This window comes from Pipistrellus hanaki, assembly GCF_964339955.1.
Source record: "Pipistrellus hanaki genome assembly, chromosome: 5".
NCBI lineage: Eukaryota > Metazoa > Chordata > Mammalia > Chiroptera > Vespertilionidae > Pipistrellus > Pipistrellus hanaki.
The window spans coordinates 12513390-12535962 of record NC_140507.1 but is presented as its reverse complement, the minus strand read 5'-3'; the positions used below and the strand labels follow the sequence as shown (position 1 = coordinate 12535962).

General features: G+C 45.5%; 1 protein-coding gene across 2 annotated transcripts in view; it reads left to right on the top strand.

Moving 5' to 3' along the window:
- Positions 1–587: 587 nt before the first annotated feature.
- Positions 588–22573, top strand: part of ADRA1B (adrenoceptor alpha 1B) — a 46205-nt gene continuing 24219 nt past the window's right edge. Inside the window, exons 1-2 of one of the 2 annotated variants that reach the window (XM_084884113.1) lie at positions 660–1799; positions 2839–3091. In XM_084884113.1, the coding sequence (XP_084740239.1) occupies positions 851–1799; positions 2839–2846 (957 nt within the window). In that variant the 5' untranslated portion in view covers positions 660–850 and the 3' untranslated portion in view covers positions 2847–3091. Of the gene's footprint in view, positions 1800–2838; positions 3092–22573 lie in introns of those variants that run through there. The other variant, XM_084884112.1, reaches the window with a different exon arrangement.

Below are 22573 nucleotides of genomic sequence, written 5' to 3'. Positions count from 1 at the left end.
CCCTTCCCCACCCCCCATTGTCCTCATCCATAGGTGCACAGTTTATGTTCAGTCTCTTCCTCCCTCCCTTTCCCCGAGAACAGTCAGTCCACTCCCCTCCCATATCACCGACTGTACTACAATGCACCCCACTTTTTAAAATGAGGAGTAAATAGGAGGGAAAAGAGCTTCAGCGTGCCCCCTGGGGATGGGGCGTAAGGGAATTCCCACGCTCAGGTCGTTCTTTTTGCCCACCCCCTCATCCCCACCCCCACTCGCACACATACACACACCAGGCTTGCCGTGGGGTGGTGGGGGCACAGCTAGCTAACCTGGGTGGCGGCGTCGGGGCTGCGGGCGCCTTGGCTGGACCCGCATTGCCCCCTAGTGCCGCGCGGAGTCAGGGCGCCGGGCTCCCCCGCCTGATGTCACCAGCGTGCAGTCAGCCCAGAGGCGGCTCATTGAAAGCGGACCCTCCTCGGTGCTGGCTGGGCGGAGACGCTGCTGCCCGCAGACTCGCAGCGGGCGAGCCCGCCGGGAGCCCGCGCCCCCCACCCGCGCCCCTCCTCCCGCCGCACCGCTCCCCGCTCCCCGCTCCCTCGCGAGCCGGCCGGCGCGCCTGACGTGGACCATTAACTTGGAGCTGCCGCCTCTCCCCTCTCCTCCTCCCTCTGACAGGCACAGGCGAGCGAGGAGCAGCGCGGTGCAGGAGACGCACTGCCGGCTGCGAGGGGAGATGCCTCCTCGCCAGGAGGGCGCCTCTGGGAAGAAGCCCACCGCAGGGGAGGCAAAGTTTCAGGGCAGCTGAGGAGCCTTCCCCGCAGCCCTTCCAGCCCTGTCCACTCCCTGGCTATGGAGGGCGGACTCTAAGATGAATCCCGACCTGGACACCGGCCACAACACATCAGCACCTGCCCACTGGGGAGAGTTGAAAAATGCCAACTTCACTGGCCCCAACCAGACCTCCAACAGCTCCAGACTGCCCCAGCTGGACATCACCAGGGCCATCTCCGTGGGCATGGTGCTGGGCACCTTCATCATCTTTGCCATCGTAGGCAACATCTTAGTCATCTTGTCTGTGGCCTGCAACCGTCACCTGCGGACACCCACCAACTACTTCATCGTCAACCTGGCCATCGCCGACCTGCTGCTAAGCTTCACCGTGCTGCCCTTCTCGGCTGCCCTGGAGGTCCTGGGCTACTGGGTGCTGGGCCGGATCTTCTGTGACATCTGGGCCGCCGTGGACGTCCTGTGCTGCACCGCCTCCATCCTGAGCCTGTGCGCCATCTCCATCGATCGCTACATCGGGGTGCGCCATTCGCTGCAGTACCCCACGCTCGTCACCCGAAGGAAGGCCATCTTGGCGCTCCTCAGTGTCTGGGTCTTGTCCACAGTCATCTCCATCGGGCCTCTCCTCGGGTGGAAGGAGCCAGCACCCAACGATGACAAGGAATGCGGGGTCACCGAAGAACCCTTCTACGCCCTCTTCTCCTCACTGGGCTCCTTCTACATCCCGCTGGCGGTCATTCTGGTCATGTACTGCCGGGTCTACATCGTTGCCAAGAGGACCACCAAGAACCTGGAGGCCGGGGTCATGAGGGAGATGTCCAACTCCAAGGAGCTGACCCTGAGGATCCACTCCAAGAACTTTCACGAGGACACTCTCAGCAGTACCAAGGCCAAGGGCCACAACCCCAGGAGTTCCATAGCTGTCAAACTTTTTAAGTTCTCCCGGGAAAAGAAAGCAGCCAAGACCTTGGGCATCGTGGTCGGGATGTTCATCTTGTGTTGGCTACCCTTCTTCATTGCTCTACCACTTGGTGAGTTGGGGGCTTGGAGGAGGGGCTGTGGGCATTTTCTGATCTTGGCTTTGCTGATGAGTTTACTGCAAAGTTTTCTTTTTTTGGGGGGGGAGGGTTGGTGTGGTGGTTGTTTTTTTCAGTCTGTGAGTGTTTGGATATTAAAGAATACTGTTTGTTCTGCAAAGGCTTTGCAGATTGGATAGCTGGCTAAGAACCAACTCAGGTGTTAGTGGAACACGCTAAGGTACTAGCCGCTTGAAATAGAGCCACAGGAGGAAAATCTGGTATGCGGAATGATTCATTCAGCAGCCTCAGTTTAATAATTAAAAAGGCCACTGGACTTGAACATCACACCGGCGTTATTTCAGTAGTAATCATGTGTCAGCTAAGGCAGCCCCACGAATGCAGCATACAAAGTAGTTTGTAGTTACCGCAGACGCGGCACTGGAGAGCAGGGAGGCAGCTCGTACACAGAAAGGCGGTTTTCATTCAGCATTTCCAGGGCTCTTTGCAGAGAGCCCCACGCTGCTCTAGAGCTTTGCAGAGGCTGCGTGCTCCCCCTCCTCCCGGCGCGGCTTCATTATGAGTTAATAAGATCATTTTACAGTCACATAGCCCCAACTTGCCTTTAAGTTATCTAAAGCCTGAGATTTGAAAGAAAAGGAAGATGACCTGAGGATCACATATTCTCAGTTTTCACCCAAAATGCTCCTAATTCTGGTGATTTATGAAATGACCAGAATTAAATTATAGTCGTCCCTCACCATTAGCTGCCAGACACCAAATCCTGCTAGGATGAAATTGAGTCCTTCCCCTCCTATAAGAACATGTCCATCTTGTTTTATTTATTTATTTTTTATTTTTTTATTTTGGTGGTCCTACTGAGTTATTCAAAGGCTACCTGACTGATTTCTTCTAAGGAAGAAGAAGTCTGGTTAAGAGGCAAACCTAGAGCAGAGTGTGACATGCTATCCACACGGGCTGGGAAACACTTGTCCTCTCCTCTGAGGCACTGATCTGCTTTGATTTCTTCTCCTATCTCTGGGGGACGCTCCAGAAAAATGAATGGAGGGAGGCGATCACGGCAAAGTCATGTGCCGTGGTATCAGAAGACGTAGCAGCTGCTATATGTCATGGACCACACATGCCTGCAGTCACACCAGAGGCTCAGTTAGAACCTTACACGACCAAATTCCTCAAGTGACTACAATTCTGAAGACATGCTGCTTTAAAAGACAGAGGCAAATGGAAAGAAAGCAAACTGATATCAGGAATTGCCCTTTAAAAAAGATAAAGGAAAAAGGCTGTTTAACCTACTCTCCACGTTATCATTTCTAAACCCCGGCTAATGCCATCATGAATGTTTTCAGTGTTTTCAGAGGAAAGGGTTAAGCTCGAGTGATCACATCCCACTGCAGAGAAGCTTTCTGTTCTTTCCCAAGGTCTTAAGGTCCTTTCGCAGGCTTGTCAGGTTAAAGTGAATGACGATTCACACTGCATTTGGGCCATTCAAAGCTCCTAGTTGTATGTGGAAATGATTTGGCCACGTATCATTAGCTAAGCGACCTGGGCAAAGACAGCTCTTCTGTGAGCCTGAGTTTCTTCATCTGCAAAATAGACCTGTTTACGATTTGCTCCATGGGGTTTGCACTAATGCATGGAAAGGATTTAATGCAGTGTCTGGTGCACAGCAAATGCTCAAGAAAAGTTAGCTGTTGGTACTACAAACCCAACCCAAGTCACCTCTCAGCTATAACTGTGTATTTCCTCCTTCTCTACTCATTTGCCAGTCCCCACACCTGTTACTAAAGGCTCAGAAAAGAACTGGGCCTTTCTACTCCTGCTCACTGGAGGCTATGACCAGAGTATCCTCAGGAAGGAGCAGGCCCCAGCAGGATGCAGGGATGGGTCAAAGGGGCAGGCGCTCACAGTAGGCGTGCAAGGGAAACAGCTCCAAATAGGTGAAGAGGCTGCCGGCATGTCGGAATGCTCTGAGAGTCAGGAGGAGTCTAGTTTTTTTATGCATTGCTCTGAGGATCAGGAGCCATCTAGTTTTCATGTGAGCTTTGCCATCATGTGACTTTAGGGTTGTTGCCTTACCTCGGTGGGCTTCAGAGCTCACTTTCAAAGAACCACAGGGTTCTAGATCAAGGGCTCGAAAACTTTAATAAACATCAGAATCATCTGTAGAACCTGATAAAACATTGAGCTTCTTAGGCCTAACCCACTGACACTCTGACTCAGTAGATCAGATGAATCCCAGGAGCCCAGGTGGTGATTCTGAAAAGGTGGCCCACCAACCAGGCTTGGAAAGCCACTGCTGGGACCCTATCCAGCCTGCTGGAGGCCATGGTTTTACACAGTGTAAAGCCTTGTCCTTCTCCAACCACAGGGCGGTGTAGGATGATATGGCTGCTCTCTGGCTCCTGCTCTTCAGGACCACCCTCAGTTGCTTCTTACTCCCACCCTCCCCACTTTCCCCCTTTCTGTTGATGCCTTCCTGAGACATCCCCATAACAGCTTCCACACCACAGAAAGTGAGACGTGCTCGACACCATGATGCTCTCAAAGCTCCTCTCTCTTATCCTTGCCATGAAAACTTTCTGACCATCCATGCCATTATCTCCCAGAGAGGTCCGAGTGAGCTGCCCCTGAACTGACCCCACCCACATCCTCTCCTCCAGCCCCCTCGCCTTAGCAGATGAGGAATATTGACTCCAGGCTTTGGGTTTGAAAAGGTACACAAGTGCTTCAAATAGAGAAGGTGCTTAATTAACATGTTCTTAATAATTCAGCAAGAGCATCCAAGCGAGCCGTAGATGTGGATTTCTATTTTCTCTGAGTTCAAATAACACCCAAATAAGAGTAGCATGATGTAGAAACAATAACTCCTTTGGAATCTGAAGAAGGTTCCAAACTCTAAATTTTCCATGAAAGACTTTCTACTCATAAGGAGAGAAAGCAGATCTGAGAGGACAGTGGTTGGCAAACACAAGTGCAGGTAGGAGTAACTTGCAGTTGGCGATAAGGGCCTGGATGGCAGGAGATTTCCATAGCTGTGTTTGTCTTCTCCATGGGAGAGGAGGGTTTGGTGTTCCTCTTGGGAAAGAGGGAAAATAACCATGCCCCCTGCAGGGTCCTAGTTAGGAGCCCCATTTGTTTACCCTCTTCCCTTATTTTTATTTTTGGAAGCAGGGTTGGGCTGCCTCTCATCTCCTGTGGAGCCCTCCCCACCTGCAACACCCTCCCTACCTCCTCCCCACCCTTTTCCTGTGGACTCAGACCAAGTAGGGCCAGGGACCAGCTCTCACTTACTCTGGAGCAGAGATGGACTCCACCAAACAAGGACCTCTTTATTTGGTCCCTGGAATCAGGCCATGGAGAGTCAGGAAATAATTGGAATATAATAGAGCAGCATTTCTACTCATTTGGGTCATGTACAAGATGTTCAAGGAATCTTCACCTGCCCAGTATTATCATGAAGGTCAGCTCCCACCTGCCTGGGGAGGGCCTGGACAGGGTCTCAGGAAGTGACTGGGCTATTGAGGGAAGTGCAATCCATTGGGGGAAAGGATGGGATTGGGAGGAGGGTAGCAGGAAGTGCTGAGCAGCCAACTAGTAGCTGGGTTTAGTGTGTTGTTTAGAAAACACTGGAACCTTGCCTTGCTCCAAATCTTTCTTCCATCTTTTAAAATGCTGAAAGGCCCCAGGAAGCCCTTATTGAACTAACTGCTTTCCCCTTCAAATAAATGAAGGTCTATTTCAAAGAAGCAGTTGTGTTCTCTATAGCACTGGAACCAAATAGGAATTTCTCTCGCCATTGATTTGTTTTTCCAGTCTTCTCATTCCAAGTGGGGCTGATGAATCCCCACCTCCCACAGGAGCATACAGGAGGTAGGGGTCTCAAAGGTGACTCAGGACAAAGCCTCCCCCACAAACACAACTAATCCTCCAGCTCGGAGGTTTCAAAACACAGGGATTTGAGTTGCTCACAAGGAAAGCAGTTGATTTGAGTTAGGAGAAATTTTCACATACAGGGAATCCTTCCTGCAAAAGGGAAATCCTACAGAAGGAAAATACATTCGACCATTAATGAAATTATTAATAAAGACTTTCTAAAGCACCTACTAGGTACCAAACACTATGTTAATTACTGGGTGGTTGAGCCAAAAATAAACATGGCTCCTGCCTGCAGGAGGATTACAGCCTAGTGGCATCATACTAACATGGAACACATCTTATAAACCAGACATTCTGCTAGGCCCTCAACAGACATTATCTCATTAATCCTGATAGGGGAGAGTAATTGCTCCCTCTCTATAGAGGAACATCCTGGAGCTCAGAGAGGTTAGTCTTCCTGCTCAGGGTCACACAGCAAGTAACTGATGGTGCTAAGAGTTGAATCCAGGTCTGTCAGAGCAGGCACATACCTGTTCCACTGCACCCAGGAGATGTCTGTCCTTTCTGCTCTGTGGTTCCAACCTTCTCTCATAGCAGTTGGTCTCCAGGAAACCCAGAGCCACCTGTCAAAAGTGTGTTTTTGTACTTCTGTTACAAAGCCATACCTTTCTCCCACTCTTAACTCACTCCCATAAAACATCAGAGAAGTTCATCCAACACCCTGGAATATCTAGCTAGATCTTCTGCACACCTCTTGCACTGTATAGGATGTGTTTCAAGGATAGGCCTTTCATCACCCCAGCCCAAAGGAAAAAAGTGGCACCTGGCCCTTCCTCTAGGCCCTAGAGGCTAGGGTTCTAGCTCTACATATTTAATCATTTATTCATTCACTGAATAAGTATGTATTTCTTTGCATGCCCACTATTGTGATAAGTGACTTGAAGAAATGGGGTGAGATGCTATTTGAAGTCTATAATGGGAATCAGTGTATCATAGGGGTCCCTGAGTGGCATTTAGGAGAACCCTGGACAGTTCGGAGGAGCTAATTCAGTGAAGGGGGCCAGGTAGAAGGAGAGGAGTGTAGGCAGAAGGAAGGACACACCTGTAATTCCTGAGGTAGGAGTTGTAGGAAACTGACAGAGCCCAGAGAATGGAGGGGAGGCGGGTGCAATTGGAGGCTGGAGGTGTGGGCAGAGGCCAGGTCATGCAAGAACTTTTAAGTCCCATAAAAACTTCAGATTTTATCTAAGTTGCATTGGCCACTATTGAAGGATTTAAAGCAGACAAGAGACAGAATCTGAATCATGTCTTTAAAAAGACAACTCGGGCCAGCATGTAGAACATAGACCAGAGACAGAGCAGTTAGGGGGCCACAATCCCAGTGAGACCTTGTTGTGACTTAGACCAAGCTGGTGTGTGGAAATGGAGAGAAGTAGGCAATTCAAAGACTTGGGGGTGAGTTAGTTTTGATATAGGAGGATTCGTGAGAGCAAGAAATGTGTCTGAGGTTTCTGGATGATGGAAGGACCATTTGTTGAGATGGGGAAGATCAGAAGGGGGGTGATGGGGTGAAACACACAGCCAAGAGAATTCCTCCCAGGATCATCTTCGGACCCCATTCATGAGGGCCCATAAGACACCATACTAGGAATGATCTGCCAGATACACTTATGGGTGGAGGGGTCAGAGTGTCTTAACCCAAAAGCCAGAGAGTCATGATCAACAGCTAACTTAGCTGCTCATCAGAAACATCAGCTGTTTTTAAAAGTAAAGTTTCTTGGACCGCCATCTGCAGACCTGTCCTATCAGAATCTCTGCTGATGGGCCCGAGAATCTTGATTTTTAACAAGTTCCTACAGGTGAATCTTATGTAGCCAGCATAGATAACATCGGTCTCCCGCCCTCCCCCATGCCTGGAATCAGCACCCCATGGTGGGACCAAAAAACTTGATTAAGCCTCCCCTGGTACAGCCATAAGCATCTTAATCCTGCCCAGAGTCTTGGACTAGTCCACATGGTGGAAGGCAGGAAGGCTGGCAGGAGGGAAAAGCCTCCTTGGAGAAGGGGAGGAAAATGAGCTCTGTGGAAGCAGCATCGTCAGTGTAGCGGGTGCTGTATTCTTACAACTCCTCTGCAGAGCAACATCCATGTGTTTTTAGGCAAGGGAACAAGAGTTCAGAGAGGTTTGGTAACTTGCCCAAGGTCACACAGCCAGTAAATCATAAAGTCTACCAGACTCCACAGTTGGCACTTAATAAACAGTCATTATATCATTCCTTTTGTAATCACAGTGCTTCCCAAACATTTATCTGAGATCTGGTGCCCATGGGTGATAAAATTTTTGCTGCTCATGATGAAAGGAGAGGAAAAAAAATTATAAAAATTCTGTGTTTTTCCAAATGTATTCAATATACCATGACTGTTCTTTTATTCTATTTTGGGCACTGAAATAGCATTTTTTAATGGAACCATTATGTTTTTTTTTAGAAAGGATGGTACAATAATAAGTGGTGGTGATAGTCATTGTGTGTGTGTGTGTGTGTGTGTATGTGTGTGTGTGTGTGTTTGTTTAATGCCTTACTTACAAAACAAAAAGTTGATAACTCTATGTCCCCTCAAAATAATATATATTTTTAATTTTTACTATGAGTCTCCTAAAGTCCTGGAGTCCTGGAAAACACTATGGTGGTTGCATACAACGAGTATTTGTGGGAAGAAGCGAGGGGCAGGGAAGAAAGAAGAAAAGAAAGGAGAGAATGGATGAATCATAGCCTCAGCTTTGCTGTGAGGTTCAGAGGACTGGGGCAGAGGGTGAGGAGGGGGGAGGTGTTGTAAAGGGCATGCTTGTCAGGTACAATAGGATGAGGAGCCATTTGTGGAGACATCCAGTCCTGCTGGAGCAAAGCAGGCCCCAGCCATGCCAGTGGGTTGTGTGTAGCGGTGGTGATATCACAGATGGGCCTATTAAGATCTGTAATGCAGGAGAAGCCTTTACCTGAGCATGTGCGTGGCTCATAAAAATAACTGATGGCCTCCAGGCCACACTGGGAAATTGCTTTCTGCCATTTCTGCAGGGGGTTTCCACAGCCACTGTGCTCCCGACCACGTCTGATAATAATAACACTAACAGTTACCATTTATTAGGTCGGCCACGTGCCAGGCTCATTGTGCTACACCAGGCAGGGGTGCTCTCTATGCATTCTCTCACTCACTCTTCCCCAGAGGCCTATGAAGCGGGCACTATTATTGTCCCTATTTTATAGATGAGGAAGCTGACACTCAGAGTGACTGAGGGATTTGCCTCAGGCTACCCAGCTGATTAGTGATAGAGCCTAGATTGTCTAGGTAACCAGGTAATGCTAAGAGTTCATCACTAGGGATACCCTAGGGATGGGGCTCTGAGCCCCTTTAAGGAACCCCATGAAGGAACTGGGGAAACCAGAGCCTACTCTGAGAAGGAGGAAAGGAAGGGTAAGGGGCTACCTATGGTTCAGCCACCAAGAGGCACAGTATCCTGGTGAGAAACCAGAGAATATAAAAATAACTGAGTCTTCCTTCCCCTAGCAAGAGAAATCAAATTTTCTCTTTTATTATGGACTAGAGACCCAGTGCATGAAATTCGTACACTGTGGGAGGAGGGGGGCCTCAGCCCGGCCTGTGCCCTCTCACAGTCTGGGACCCCTCACTCCTTACTGCTGCCTGCTCTCTGTTCCTTACCACTCTGCTCACTGCTCTTTAGCACTGCTGTGGAGGCGGGAGAGGCTCCTGTTGGAGTGCACTGACCCCCAGGGGGAAGTTTTTGCATTGAGTGTCTGCACCCTGGTGGTCAGTGCACATCATAGCAACCGGTCATTCTGGTCATTCCACCATAATGGTTGCTAAGGCTTTTATTATATAGACTAGAGGCCTGGCGGGTATGGTCCCTAGGCCTAGCATATGATCATGGCCATCTCGCTGCCACCCACCCCCATTCCCCATTTGCCATCAGGCGATGGGAGCCTAACAGCCAGGGAAAAAGGCCAAGAGGAGGTCGGTGCACCTCATAGTGACTAGTCGAGCAGTCGTTCTGGTCGTTTTTCCATTATGGTCACTGGACTTTTATTATATAGAATACTCCAGACTTTCTTCAGCTTCACAACTTACTAGTAATCTCACATAACATTTTTAAGATTTTTATGAAATTTGGGGAAACATCAAATTTGGAAGACTTTTTTGCAGTTTCATTTCTGGCTGCATACATTTCACCTCTGTCATCCACATCTGTGCTGTCCCAGCACCACAGGACTCTCCTATGAGGGACCAGTCCGACCATTCAATGCCACAAGGCCAGGTGGATCAGCATCATGGACAAGAGAGTATTTCTAGAAGCTGTTTGTCCGCCATGCCCTAACTCTGGCTCATGACAGCCGAGTTATACAGAAAGAAAAAGTTGCAAACCACATATGTGTATCCAACAGAACCCAGATGAAATGTACCTTAATTCACAGCTAGTTCCCCCAAATGCCTTTGGCTCCTATACTAACACCCACATGAGGGGAAATCTGTCAGAGGAGGGTCAGAATGGAAGTATACTGTGACCCTAATAATTGCAGTAATAGATCTTACTTTTGAAAACTTCACAAAATCATACAATTGTGAGAAACTATGCTGGGTTCCCTCCCAGCGCCTTGGAGGACCCCATGAAGAAAGGGGGTTTGAGGCTCAGTAGAGGTCCACACCCAAACACCAAAGGGATGGCTCTTTCTGGCAACCTCATGTCTGATGCACTTCCCTGTCTCATCTCTAAACTATGATCTTCTCATAAGCAGTGACCACATTTTTCCTCACTGCCTATCCCTGGTCACCAAAGCTAAAGGAATAAGTGAATGCACAGCACTGTGAGTTTGGCAGAATTAAGAGTACTCTAACTCCAATGGAATTATTTGCATTTCACAATACAGCTTGCTTGTATTTTCCTTCCCTGGTGCCTTTGTTCAGACTGTTCCCTCTGCCAAGAATGCTCTACCTGTACCCGCTGAAGATCCCAGTCCTGCCTACCTGTAAACCCCCAGTTATGTGGACACCTCTCTATGGTCTTTCCTGGCTCCTACTCCCTTTCTAGGAAGTGATCACTCCTTTTATACCCTATGGAACTTGCCACATTTGTTCATGGGGACCAGGACTGATGTGCACACCTTTAACAGTTACCTGGCTACAGACCTCTGGAGGGCAGGGTCCAGGTTTGACACATCTTCTTGTCCCCCCAGCCCAAAGATATGTACCTAAGTGACTCTTGGTGAATATGGCACTTAAATAAGTTAGTGTGTACCCAACTTGGTGAATATGGCATTTGAATAAGTTAGTGTGTACTCAACTTTTTTTAAATTTCTTTATTGATTAAGGTATTACTTATGTGTCCTTATTCCCCCCTTACTCCCCAACCCCCATTCATGTCCCCACCCCCCTGTTGTCTGTGTCCATTGATTAGGCTTATATGCATGCATATAAGTCCTTTGATTGATCTCTCCCCCTTACTCCTATCTTCCCTGGGGTTTGACATTCTGATTAACGTTTCTCTGTCTCTGAATCTGTTTTTGTTCACCAGTTTATGTTGTTCATTATATTCCACAAGTGAGTGAGATCATTTGATATTTATTTTTCTCTGCCTGACGTATTTCACTTAGCATAATGCTCTCCATATCCATCCATGTTGTTGCAAATGGTAAGAACTCCTTTTTTTTTTACAGCAACGTAGTATTCCGTTGTGCAGATGTACCACAGTTTTTTAATCCACTCATCTGCTGATGGGCCCTTAGGCTGTTTCTAAATATTAGCTATGGTGAATTGTGCTGCTATGAACATAGGTGTACCCTACTTTTGAACATCCCAGCAGCCCATCAGATAGATATCAGTGTTACTCCCATGTTATAAAGGAAATGGGCTCAGAGGGGGTAAGTGACTTGTTCCATGCTTAACACCACCAGCAGCCCATTGAAAGGAGCCGGAGATGGGGAGGGAGGGAACCTGGCACTCACAGCTGCCACAATCCAGAGAAAGAAATGAATATCAATTTAAGGAGAAGGGATGTATGGGTTTTTGTGGGAAATAGGAGTTATTGTAAATGCTAGTTTGACTTTTTAAATCTTCAGTTAATTTACCCTGGTTACCCTGGGATCTGAGCCCGTGGTTAGCTGACCCTATATACTTAGTGAATGAATAAATGAAGGAATGGATCATTTCAGCACTAGGAAAATGGTGTGATCAGAATGATGAGCATCTCAGGAATGTAGGGGGGGATGGAAAGGAGGGGGGCTGCACAAGAATTGGGGGGAGGAAAAGGAAGCGAGGTGTGTCTTAATGACTTATAAGGCTGGAATGGCTGTAGGGGGGAGGGCATCTCACCCTGTCCATCACACTCCCTCCTGGAATGACAGAGCATGAGTCAGGGCACAGTCCATACTGCTAAGCTAATGTTCTTAGAACTCTGTCAACAGCCCACTCGTGACCACACCTACCCACGGCACGTTGGAGCCCCCTTTGAACACTCAAGTGCCCCTCTCTGGTGTGAGTACACAAATTGTGCTATAAAAGTTGCACCAATAAACAGTTCGGGCCAAAATGTTCAGAAACAGAATGTCCTAGCACATGCAAGTGGACCATTCCTCACCAAGACCCATTTAACTTTTTTCATAATATAGGTCCTCGGTGACTTGTTCCCCTGAATTTGGGATGCAAGTGGGGCTTGGTCTTGTATGCTTTTTGAAATTCCTTAAAATAGTTTCCTGTCAGGCAAACATGCATTGCTTAGAGGCACCCTGGCCCAGCCCCACGAGGAGGTTAACATGGGACCAAGGACAAGCCGGGCTCACCGTCGTTCACAGGCTTGGGCCCAGGCATCATAGCACCAGCACAGGGCTGGGCAGGGATCCAGGGAGACAGCTGGTAGGGGGTTGGGGGGGTGGAGGTTCCACCAACTGTAACAAAAAATATACCTCCAATTTCTATATTCAGGCCATAAATTGCCCCTGGCAACAAAAGAAACTGGTAGGACCTCCTCTTCTGCTTGCAGGTACACCCTCACCATGTCCATCGGAACTTCTTGTCCCCAACCCTTCAGAATTGATCTTAACAAAGGGTTCCATGAGCCCCTTTGGCAATCTGGAGAAGCCCCTTTGCACAACAGTCATAAGAGGCATAGGACTTCAAAGAAAACCAATTAGGTGGAACTAGTTATTATGATATTGTAGAGGCAAATTTATTATAAAGAGAAACAGTGTTCTTCGTTACTAACATATTAAGTAAACAAAGATCTAGTAGCAAGTCAAATAAATAACTTCTGCAGTTTTGAAGTTGTGAAAGTGGAAATATTTCGAGATACCTGCAAAAAAAAAAGTAATGTGATATCATAAATCTGATTTATATTGGTGAAAAATTCTGCTAATTCTACTATGGCTTGTAGCCTACATTCTTATTGAAGAAAATGCTCACTTTCTGCCAAAGATTAGTTTTGGGTTGTTGTTTTTTTAAGGTAATTTTTCCCATCCAAGTTTAAGGATCCCCAGAATAAGAACCCTGCCTCCGACATTATGAAGCTGTGCTTCAGGCAGTGATTTTTTCTGTCTTTCTTCCTTTCTTTCTTTCTTTTTTTTTTTTTTTTTTTCCAAAAATACAGTCTTTGGACCACAGGGAACTTGGACTATGCCACCGTACTTTGCAACTGTTTTTGCATGACTGCTTGTGGGGATTTTACTTTCTTTATTAAAAATAATGCATAGATTTATTTAAATCAGAAAGAAAAAGCAATGAAAACAATTCTTCTGCCCTCCCAAGACCCTGGTCCATTGCCATTCTGCATCTTTTTTTCTCCAGAAACAAACACTGTTACCAGATTACTTCAGAAACATCCTATTTACGTATTTGTAAACATAGACATGCAAGTATGTATATATATATGAGTGTGTATGTGCATGGAATATGTGTATTTCTACCCTGTTTATTTTTACAAATGGGATTTTATAAGCATGACAGTGAAGGTTACATTTTATACTCAGCAGCATATCTTGGACATCACTGTCAGAATGTTTAGAGTTACTGCTTTCCTATTTGTGGCTATATAGTAATTCACTTAATGGAATATTCTATTTTACTTACCAATTTCCCAATTCATTGGCACTTGGGCTATTTTTAACCTTTTATTACTATAAACAATGTCTGTGCCCACGTATTCAGGATAAATTCATAGAAGTGGAAGCACTGGGGCAAGAAATATTTGATATTTCAGGTTTAGCCTAATTATGTTCAATTTTACTACATAAGGAATTTAAAATATTGTAAAATGAAACACATATGTTAGATCTGTGTCTACTAAACTATCATTTAGAAGGATTACTCATCATATTTACATTTAAAAAGTAATTCATAGAGTAATATGTAATCAACCTGTTCTTAAAAGCTATTAACTTAGTCACCTCAGGGGATAAAATGAAGTGAGCAAGAATAGATTAACTTTTTCTACATACCTCTGCATTATTTCATATGTTACAATAAGCAAATATTCTATTTGTGATTAAGAAAATGTGATAGAATATAAATTGAGTCCCAGTACAATTATAATGGAGACTATTACATTATGTTTGGGGGGGGGGGGGATCAAGGGCCAAGAAAGAAAAGGTAGTTGTCCTTAGTCATTTTTTTAATGTATTTTTATTGCTTTCAGAGATGAAGAGAGAGGGAGAGAGAGATAGAAACATCAATGATGAGAATCATTGATTTGTTGCCTCCTGCTCACCCCACACTGAGGATTGAGCCCGCAACCTAGGCATATGCCTTGACCAGGAATTGAACCATGACCTCCTGTTGACTCTCAACCACTGAGCCACTCAGGATGGGCATCCTTAGTCTTTTTTAATCTTGACACACATTTAATATAATTTTAGTTGATTGAAACACATACACAATGTCCTGCTATGTGATCACCAGCTCTGGAACACTTGAAAATTACTTTGACCCCTTCTGCTGGGCACAGCCCTGCCTACTCCCCTAGTTCAAAAAGATGTTGTTTGTTGACTTTTGTTTTTATAATTTTTAAATGAGAAGTTTTCTCTCTTGATAGCAAAAAAATAATTCACACACAACAAGATATAAAAAAGAAAGGAAAAATCACCCAAATCCTATCCTCTATATAACTATGTTTAATATTTTCCTATAGAACTTCCCAGAATGTTCCATATGTGCATGTGTGTGCATATACACAAACCAGATCATCTAGTGCTTTTATTACTAAGCATCAAGCATGGATTTCTTGACATTTCAATAAATTGGAATGTCTTCATTTATTTTTCACATATTTTATTGTTGCATTTCATTCCATGATAGAAGATATCATTATGTACTTAACCACTTATGACAACCCATTTATGTAAATAGGTGGGACATACACAAAGTATCACATCCACAAGGCCCAAGTGGGGGGTGAAAAGAGTGTCCCTCTCACTTCACTGGGCCCCAGCCATTCAATTTCACCCCCACCAAGAGACAACTGTTATTGCCAGTTTCTTGCACATCCTGTCTATGATATTCTATGCATACAGACATATATTTATATGTTCTTTTTTTAATGGAAATAACACTATAAACATTCTTCTGTACCTTGCTTTTTTAACTGAATAATGTATTTTGGCAATCTTTTCATTTCAATATAAATAGAGCATTCTCATTCTTTTTAATAGCTACATGGTACTCCATTCTAATTTTTTTCAAATAGACCTTTTATGAAAGATATTTATGTTATTTCAAATAATTTACTACTACAAACAATACTGTAGCAAACATGTTTTTAAATTTATTTTTGTTTTTGAAAGTATTACAGAGGTCCCTCTTTCTCCCCCATTGACTCCCTCCATCCTGCCCCAGGCCTTCACTGCATTCTTGTTCATGGGTTATGCATATATGCATATAAGTTATTTGGTTAATCTCTTCCCCCTCCTCTCTCCCCATCCCTCTGAGATTAATCAATCTGTTCTATACTTTCATGTCTCTGGATCTATTTTTGTTGTTGTTGTTTGGTTGGTGACCTTTTAGAGAGAAGGGAAGACAGAAATATTAATGTGAGAGAAACACACTGATTGGTTGCCTCCTGCACACACCGCAACTCTGGCCAGGAAGGCATCTGCAACCACAGTACATGCCTTTGACTGGAATCAAACCTGGGACCCTTTAGTCTGTGAGCTGATGCTCTATCCACCAAGCCAAACTGGCTAGGGCATTCTGGATCTGTTTTGTTTGTCAGTTATTTTGTTCATTAGATTCCACATATAAGTGAGATCGTGTGATATTTGTCTTTCTCTCTCTGGCTTATTTCCCTTAGCAGGTCCCTCCATGCTGTCTCAAAGGGTAAGAGATTCTTCTTTTTCACAGCTGCATAGTATTCCATTGCAAACATTTGTACATGCTTCACTTCCCATATTATCTGTAAGATAAAATTATGGAAGTGGACTATTTTGAGGTAATTTTTTTATTTTTATAAATATTGCCAAATTGTTCTCCATAGAGATTTAAATATCCATAGCGAACATTTGAGAGTGCCCACACATTCACCAAGAGTAGGTTATCAGACTTTCAATCTTTGCCAACTTGATGGGTGAAATGTTTGTGAATGAGGTTAAGTTGATCCATCCCCTCTTGGTGCACATTTGTTTTGAGTTTTCAGCTGTGACAAAGGTTCTTACACACACGTTTTTATATATTTTGTGCACCTGCCCTTTAGGATCTCCTTAGGGTATGAATGGCTAGGTCAAGAGGTAGACTCCTGTGAAAGGCCTCAGACAACCCTCTGGGAAGGGTGTGGCAGTTCACACTCCCATTAGTGTGTCTCAGCACAGCCAATGAAACTGCTTTTTAAACAGATAGTTCCTCTTGGCCTGAGGCCCCAGGCATCTGCATGACCAGTCAGCTTCCCCTCCGAGGTGATAAGATGGCTGGGAAGCTTCAAATCCTTCCAACTGACTTGGTTGTCAGCTTCCCCAAGTTCAAGGCTAGCAAGCTGCCTTCTTGGAATACAACACCCGTCCATCAGGGGAGCCAGAGCAGCAGCGGCCTTGGAATGTGTGTATTTTACCCCAGATCTGAGAACAAAAAGCAGTCACCCATGGTGTGTAAACGCATTTGATCTTTCTCAGGTCTGCCAGGCCCACCACGGTCCACATCAGTGGTTCAAGGCTCCGGGGCTGACATCCCGATTAAAAACCATAACAATATAAAAGAAAGGGCTGGAAAACAATCCAGTGTGCAGCATTCAGAGGATGAGTTCATAAGGAGGAATGCCTCTGGGCATTCGAGTTTGCCCTACCCCACGGTGGGGGCCTGTGCGGATCCTGGGAACGCAGTGGGCAGCCTATATTTAGACAAGGGCATGGCGAGTGCACCACATTTTAGTTGAAATATTCAAGTTGGCTCTGGAAGATGCCAGGCTCACGAATTAAAAATTGAATTGAGCACCATTCAAGAATCAGGGAGATGCCCATTGAGAGCATTCTGCCGGGGAAGGAGTTTTGATGAGAGACAGTCGATGGGCCCTGGTCGATCAGGGGCATAATTTAATCCTGACCTTGAACGGCTGCCCTGGAAAGAAAGGCAGGGTTATTTTCAGACTGTACTAAATCTAGAGGTGTTGGAACTGACATCTAGGACAAGGCAGGAACGGGGTGAACTTTGACCCACTGCCACAGGGGCTGGAGATCAAGCTGACATTAAACCAGGGTCCTAGGATCACCCAGGGATTCTCAGAACCTGACCAGGAAAGCCTTCTCTGCCACCTGTCTCTGTCACTGCCACCCAGGGAAGAGGACTGGCACCTTTCCCTTCCCTTCCCTGGACATCCTCGTTAGACCTTCATGACTCCTGTCTGAGTGGCAGCTTGGAGTACTAGCAAGAACAGGGACATAGAAATAAGACAAATCCAGGTCAGAAGTCCTGGCCCTGAAGCTCATTTCTCTAAGCCTCAGTTAATTTGTCTGTAAAATGCAGCTGAACTCATCTGTTCATAGGATCGTAGTGGGAAATAAATTTAAAAAATGAATGAAAAGGACTCAGCCAGGTACCAAATATAACTATATGTCTCATAAACATCAACTGTTAATACATGTGAAGCCTTGAATACATTATTGACTTCAGAGGCAATATTTAATAAGTATCTGATATTGTGATTATGATTAATTCTATGAATGGGCTATACCTTTGGGGAAAACAAAAATTGGACCGATTTCTTTTCATTAAAAGGTGAGAGGTCCCACACAGCTGGTGTGGCTCAGTGGGTGAGCATCGACCTATGAATCAGGAGGTCAGGGTTCAATTCCTGGTCAGGGCACATGCCCAGGTTGTGGGCTTGGTCCCCAGTAGCGGGGAGTGAAGGTGTGCAGGAGGCAGCTGATCAATGATGATCTCTCATCATTGATGTTTCTATCTCTCCCTCTCCCTCTCCCTTCCTCTCTGATATCAATTTAAAAAAAGAGTTTTTTTAAAGGTTAGCAGCCCCTCTGTTAAGAAAGACAAAAAGAATAAAAAACTAAATAGAGTGCTGAGTATGATAGTCACATGCTCAGAAAATATCAGAAGATTTTAACCTACATTTCTACTCATGTTTCTCTCTTCTTAAAATTGTTTTGACATTTAATTATGAGATATCTCAGTCATTTCCAAAAATAATAATAATTTAAGAGAGATGCCCAAGATTCCCCCACCCAGATTTTACAAATGTTAACATGTGCCTGGATTTGCTACATATCCTTTTTCTTCTAAGAAACAAAATGTTACAAATACATCTAAAGCCCCACTCCTCTTCCCAGTCCTCTCTCTCCTTCTCCGAGGCAACCTCCAGAATGCATGTAATTAAATGGACTCTGTCCTCTGCACCTTAAATATGTTCTCTCAGAAGCAAGAAGAGTGGTCGAGACTAAGGCTTTAGATTATGTATGTCCTGAGCTCAAATTCTACTCCTGCTCCTTACTAGCTGTGTGGTCTTCAGCAAATTGTTCAACCTCTCTGTTCCTCTTTTTCCTCCTCTCTACAATTCGACAAATAACATTTCACTGGGTCATTGTGAAGATGAAATAAGTTTACTTGAGTAAAGCAATGGTTATCAGTCAAGCGTGATTTTCCTTCCCCACCCCCTATGCTCCAGGGGACATTTTTTATTGTCACCACGAAGGTGTGCTACTAGCAGTGGGAGAAGCCAGGGACATAGCTGAACCTCCTATAATGCACAGGGAAGTCCCCCAGAAAAAGAATCATCTTGGCTCGAGACATCAATAGCGATCAAAGTAGAGAAACCCTAACATGAAGCCTGAGGTCACTATTTCATAAGGGCTCAGAAATATTTGTTCTATAAACCTAAGAACAAAATGTAATTCTTTCATTTATAAGATATCATGCTAGACACTTTTCACATATAATATTCTTTCACTAGTATCCAGTGAGCTGCCTCTTCCTGGTTTAAAAAAATAAAAGAAATAGAAGGCAGGGACTGTTTCTTCTGCATGTCTAAGAACATCCTATTCATTAAATCAGTGGTAAACTTATTAAAAATGTAAATTTTCAGGCTAATAGATTAACTGGAAGTTGCTACTCAGAGCCCAACTCTCATTGCTCTCTGTGAAGAACAAATGGCATCATCACTTTCATTTACTAGTAAACCACAAATATCCCTTCAGCCTAAGCAGGCACAGGGCTGGCATGGCAAAAAACAAATAAGGTCTCATAACGAAGTAAACCTTTTGGGCCCCTGTTCGCAAGGACTGGCTCCCAAAGGCTCAAGAAACTGCAGAAGCGGAGTGGAAAATGGGGAAGAGGATAGAGGCCAGAGCCCCGCTTCTCTGAATCACCCCAGGCTCAGTGGACTCAGAGTAATTGCTGCCCATGGCCGCCCGAGGGATCGGAGCCACTGTGGTGGCCAGAGAGCACTCACTAGGAACATCCTTACCCTGTGCGTCTCCAAGTGTGGTCCCCAACCCAGCAGCAACAAAATTCCCCCGGAGCTTGTTAGCGATGACAATTCTTAGGTTCCACCACAGACCTCCTGGATCAGAAACTAGGGTGCTCCATGGCAATCTGGCTTCTCCTGAACCCTAAATGTGATTAGGATGCAAACTCAAGTTTAAGAACCACTAGCCCAATAAGACCAGATCCCATGTTCCCTGTGGGCTGGTCTCCTGTTGCCCAAGGTCTTCCCGCCATGGCCAACAAAGCTCACCAAGGCAGAAGGGCAGGAGCCACTACTTCCAGCATTCTGCTTGCGCTGGGTGCTTGAGAGATATCCTTGAGCTTTCCCAACAAGAATGTGAGAGACCAAGATGGGAACAGCACAGCTGAGAGAGCTTAAACAGCTTACCTAGGGCCATACCTACACAAAGGGCTGGAACCAGGATCCTCATAAGGATGATGTCACACTGCCCATTGATGATGAGAGACAGCATACAGACATTCAGCCCTGCTGGGACCAAACTCTGAGCCCTGCCAGGTTTGTCCTTAGTGCTCCTCAGGAAGCTGTCCTGGGGTTCACCTGCCCACAGATAATCCCTCAGGGTGCTTAACCGCCAGTGTCCTAATACTGCCCCCTAGAGGCCAAGGCTTTCCTCGCTGCAACCCTCTCCTAGCCTTTGCCTCACGTTTTGGGACTTCTAATCACTACTCTGTCTTACTGGCTGTGTGACTTTTAAGCTGACTCAACCTCTCTATGCTCCTGTTTCACATCTATAAATCAGTTATATGAATACATTCATATCATGGTCACTTGAGAATGAGATGAGATAATAAACATAAAAATATCTAGCTCAGTGTCTGGTGGATAGCATAAACTAGTTAACTCTTGTTTTTTCCCCAACTTGCTTTACACACCACTGTGAAAACTACACAATCCAGAATTGATTCTCTTGAGGTCTCATTTATTGGGCATACTATTAGCTAATGTGATGCGCTAATCCTCACCAAAGTGTTAATGGTTTTCTGTGTTTGCATCAGCATTTCAACCAGGGGCCTTAAGTCCTCAAAATTGTGCAGGTTGGGAATGATTAATGGTGGAAATATTAGGGAATATGAACGGCCAACAGGGAGCCTTTCCCCATCCTCCACATAGCTTCCAAACAACTCCAATGGGCAGGAAGAGCAGAGAAATGGGGAATGAGATCTTAAAAAAGAAAATATGCCTTCAAAGTTGCACCTGGCTTTGAAGATGAAAAAAATTACAGGCATTTGAATATCAGAATAGTTGGGAAAGGTGCAAAAAGAAGTGAAATCAAAGACTAACGGGTCGTTTGCCAACATTTAATACAATTGTTTGGGATCTGCGTACTTGAATGTGATAAAGCTTCATTAAAAAGTAGTTATAACAACTAATAAGCCCCTAATTAAATTAACTTTCACTGGGCAAGCTGCTCCGAGGTCCTAATTAGGTTATTTGCTGCCATTGCCACAGCCTGAAAACAAAGGCAGATTCTGACCTGTCTTCAGTGATGCCCAGAGAGCCAGGGCCCTGACTTTGTGCAGGAAATGCTGAGAGTCTCTAACTGGGAGGCAGCCAGTCTGTAACTCTCTTAGCTCCCCAAAAGCCATAGTATATGGCCAGAGTGAAATACTGTAATAGTTCCCACTGTTCTTAGGAGCCAGCCAGTTTTAAAGATGGAAAGGGCATTTAGAGATGAACATTCCAGGAATTTCATTTGACAGAAGAGGAAACAGGCCATGAGAAAGTGATGTATCTAAGATGCCCCAGTCTCCGTTACCGTGCTCTGGAGTAGACAGAACTCCAGCTGCTGGCATGGATCTCCATTTGGGAAGAGAGAGAAACACAAAGGGCTGGATTCCCAGAGGCTCTATCTTTGAAGCCGTGTGTGTGTGTGTGTGTGTGTGTGTGTGTGTGTGTGTGTGTATTCTGTGTGTTTGAGTGCAGATGAGCATGTGTGTATGTGTGAATGAGTGTGAAAGTGTGTGTGTGTGAGTGTGTGTGTGTATGTGTGTGAGTGTGTATGTGTGAGTGTGAAAGTGTGAGTGTGTGTGAGTAGTAGTGTCACTGTGTAGAGTGGTTCAGGCCCTGGTAAACTGCTGACCTGTGGGTTGAGCTCTCTCCAAACCTGTCTTTGCATTGCTGCCACAATGAGCTTCCTAAAACACAGACCCTGCTTGAACTCCCATGGCCACTTCTCAATTCCTGAACATGGCAGAAAAGTCTCGTGGCAATTGGGCTTCAACCTACCTCATCCCTCAGGACTGAGGTCTGTGCTCAGCAACCTGGAGTCCCAGCCCCGACCCTCACAAGTGGTGTGGCCTTTAGCAAATTACACTCTCAGCTTCCACTTTCTGCCTGTAAAATGGGGGTGACATCTTATCAGGCTAATGGGAGAACTAAATGGCAATAAAGCAAGAAACCACACGTGACCCTCACGAGAGCAGTTCCCCTTCCCTGAATACATCTGGCTCATTCATGCCCTAAGCCCTTGCGCACACTCTTCTCTCAACCCCTTCTCTGTGCCATGAATTCTCCCAATTCCAATGCCCAGCGCAGGTGTCACGCCCCATTGTGGTCTTCCACCACTCCCCACCGAAGACTGCTGCTCTCCTGTCTTTCCCTGCCCTCTTCTGTCCCTCTCAGAAGGTGGTCACACTGACTGGGAGGGGGTTTTGATGCCTGTCTCCCCATAACACTGGGTCTCACCTACCACAGTGTTAGGTGAGACTACAGGAATTACTTCCAGGTACAGATTCCATCTGCCCTGCCTTTTGAAGAATGATCAAAGTGGCACAAAGGTCTACTGCCACAATGAGCTTCCTAAAACACAGACCCTGCTTGAACTCCCATGGCCACTTCTCAATTCCTGAACATGGCAGAAAAGTCTCGTGGCAATTGGGCTTCAACCTACCTCATC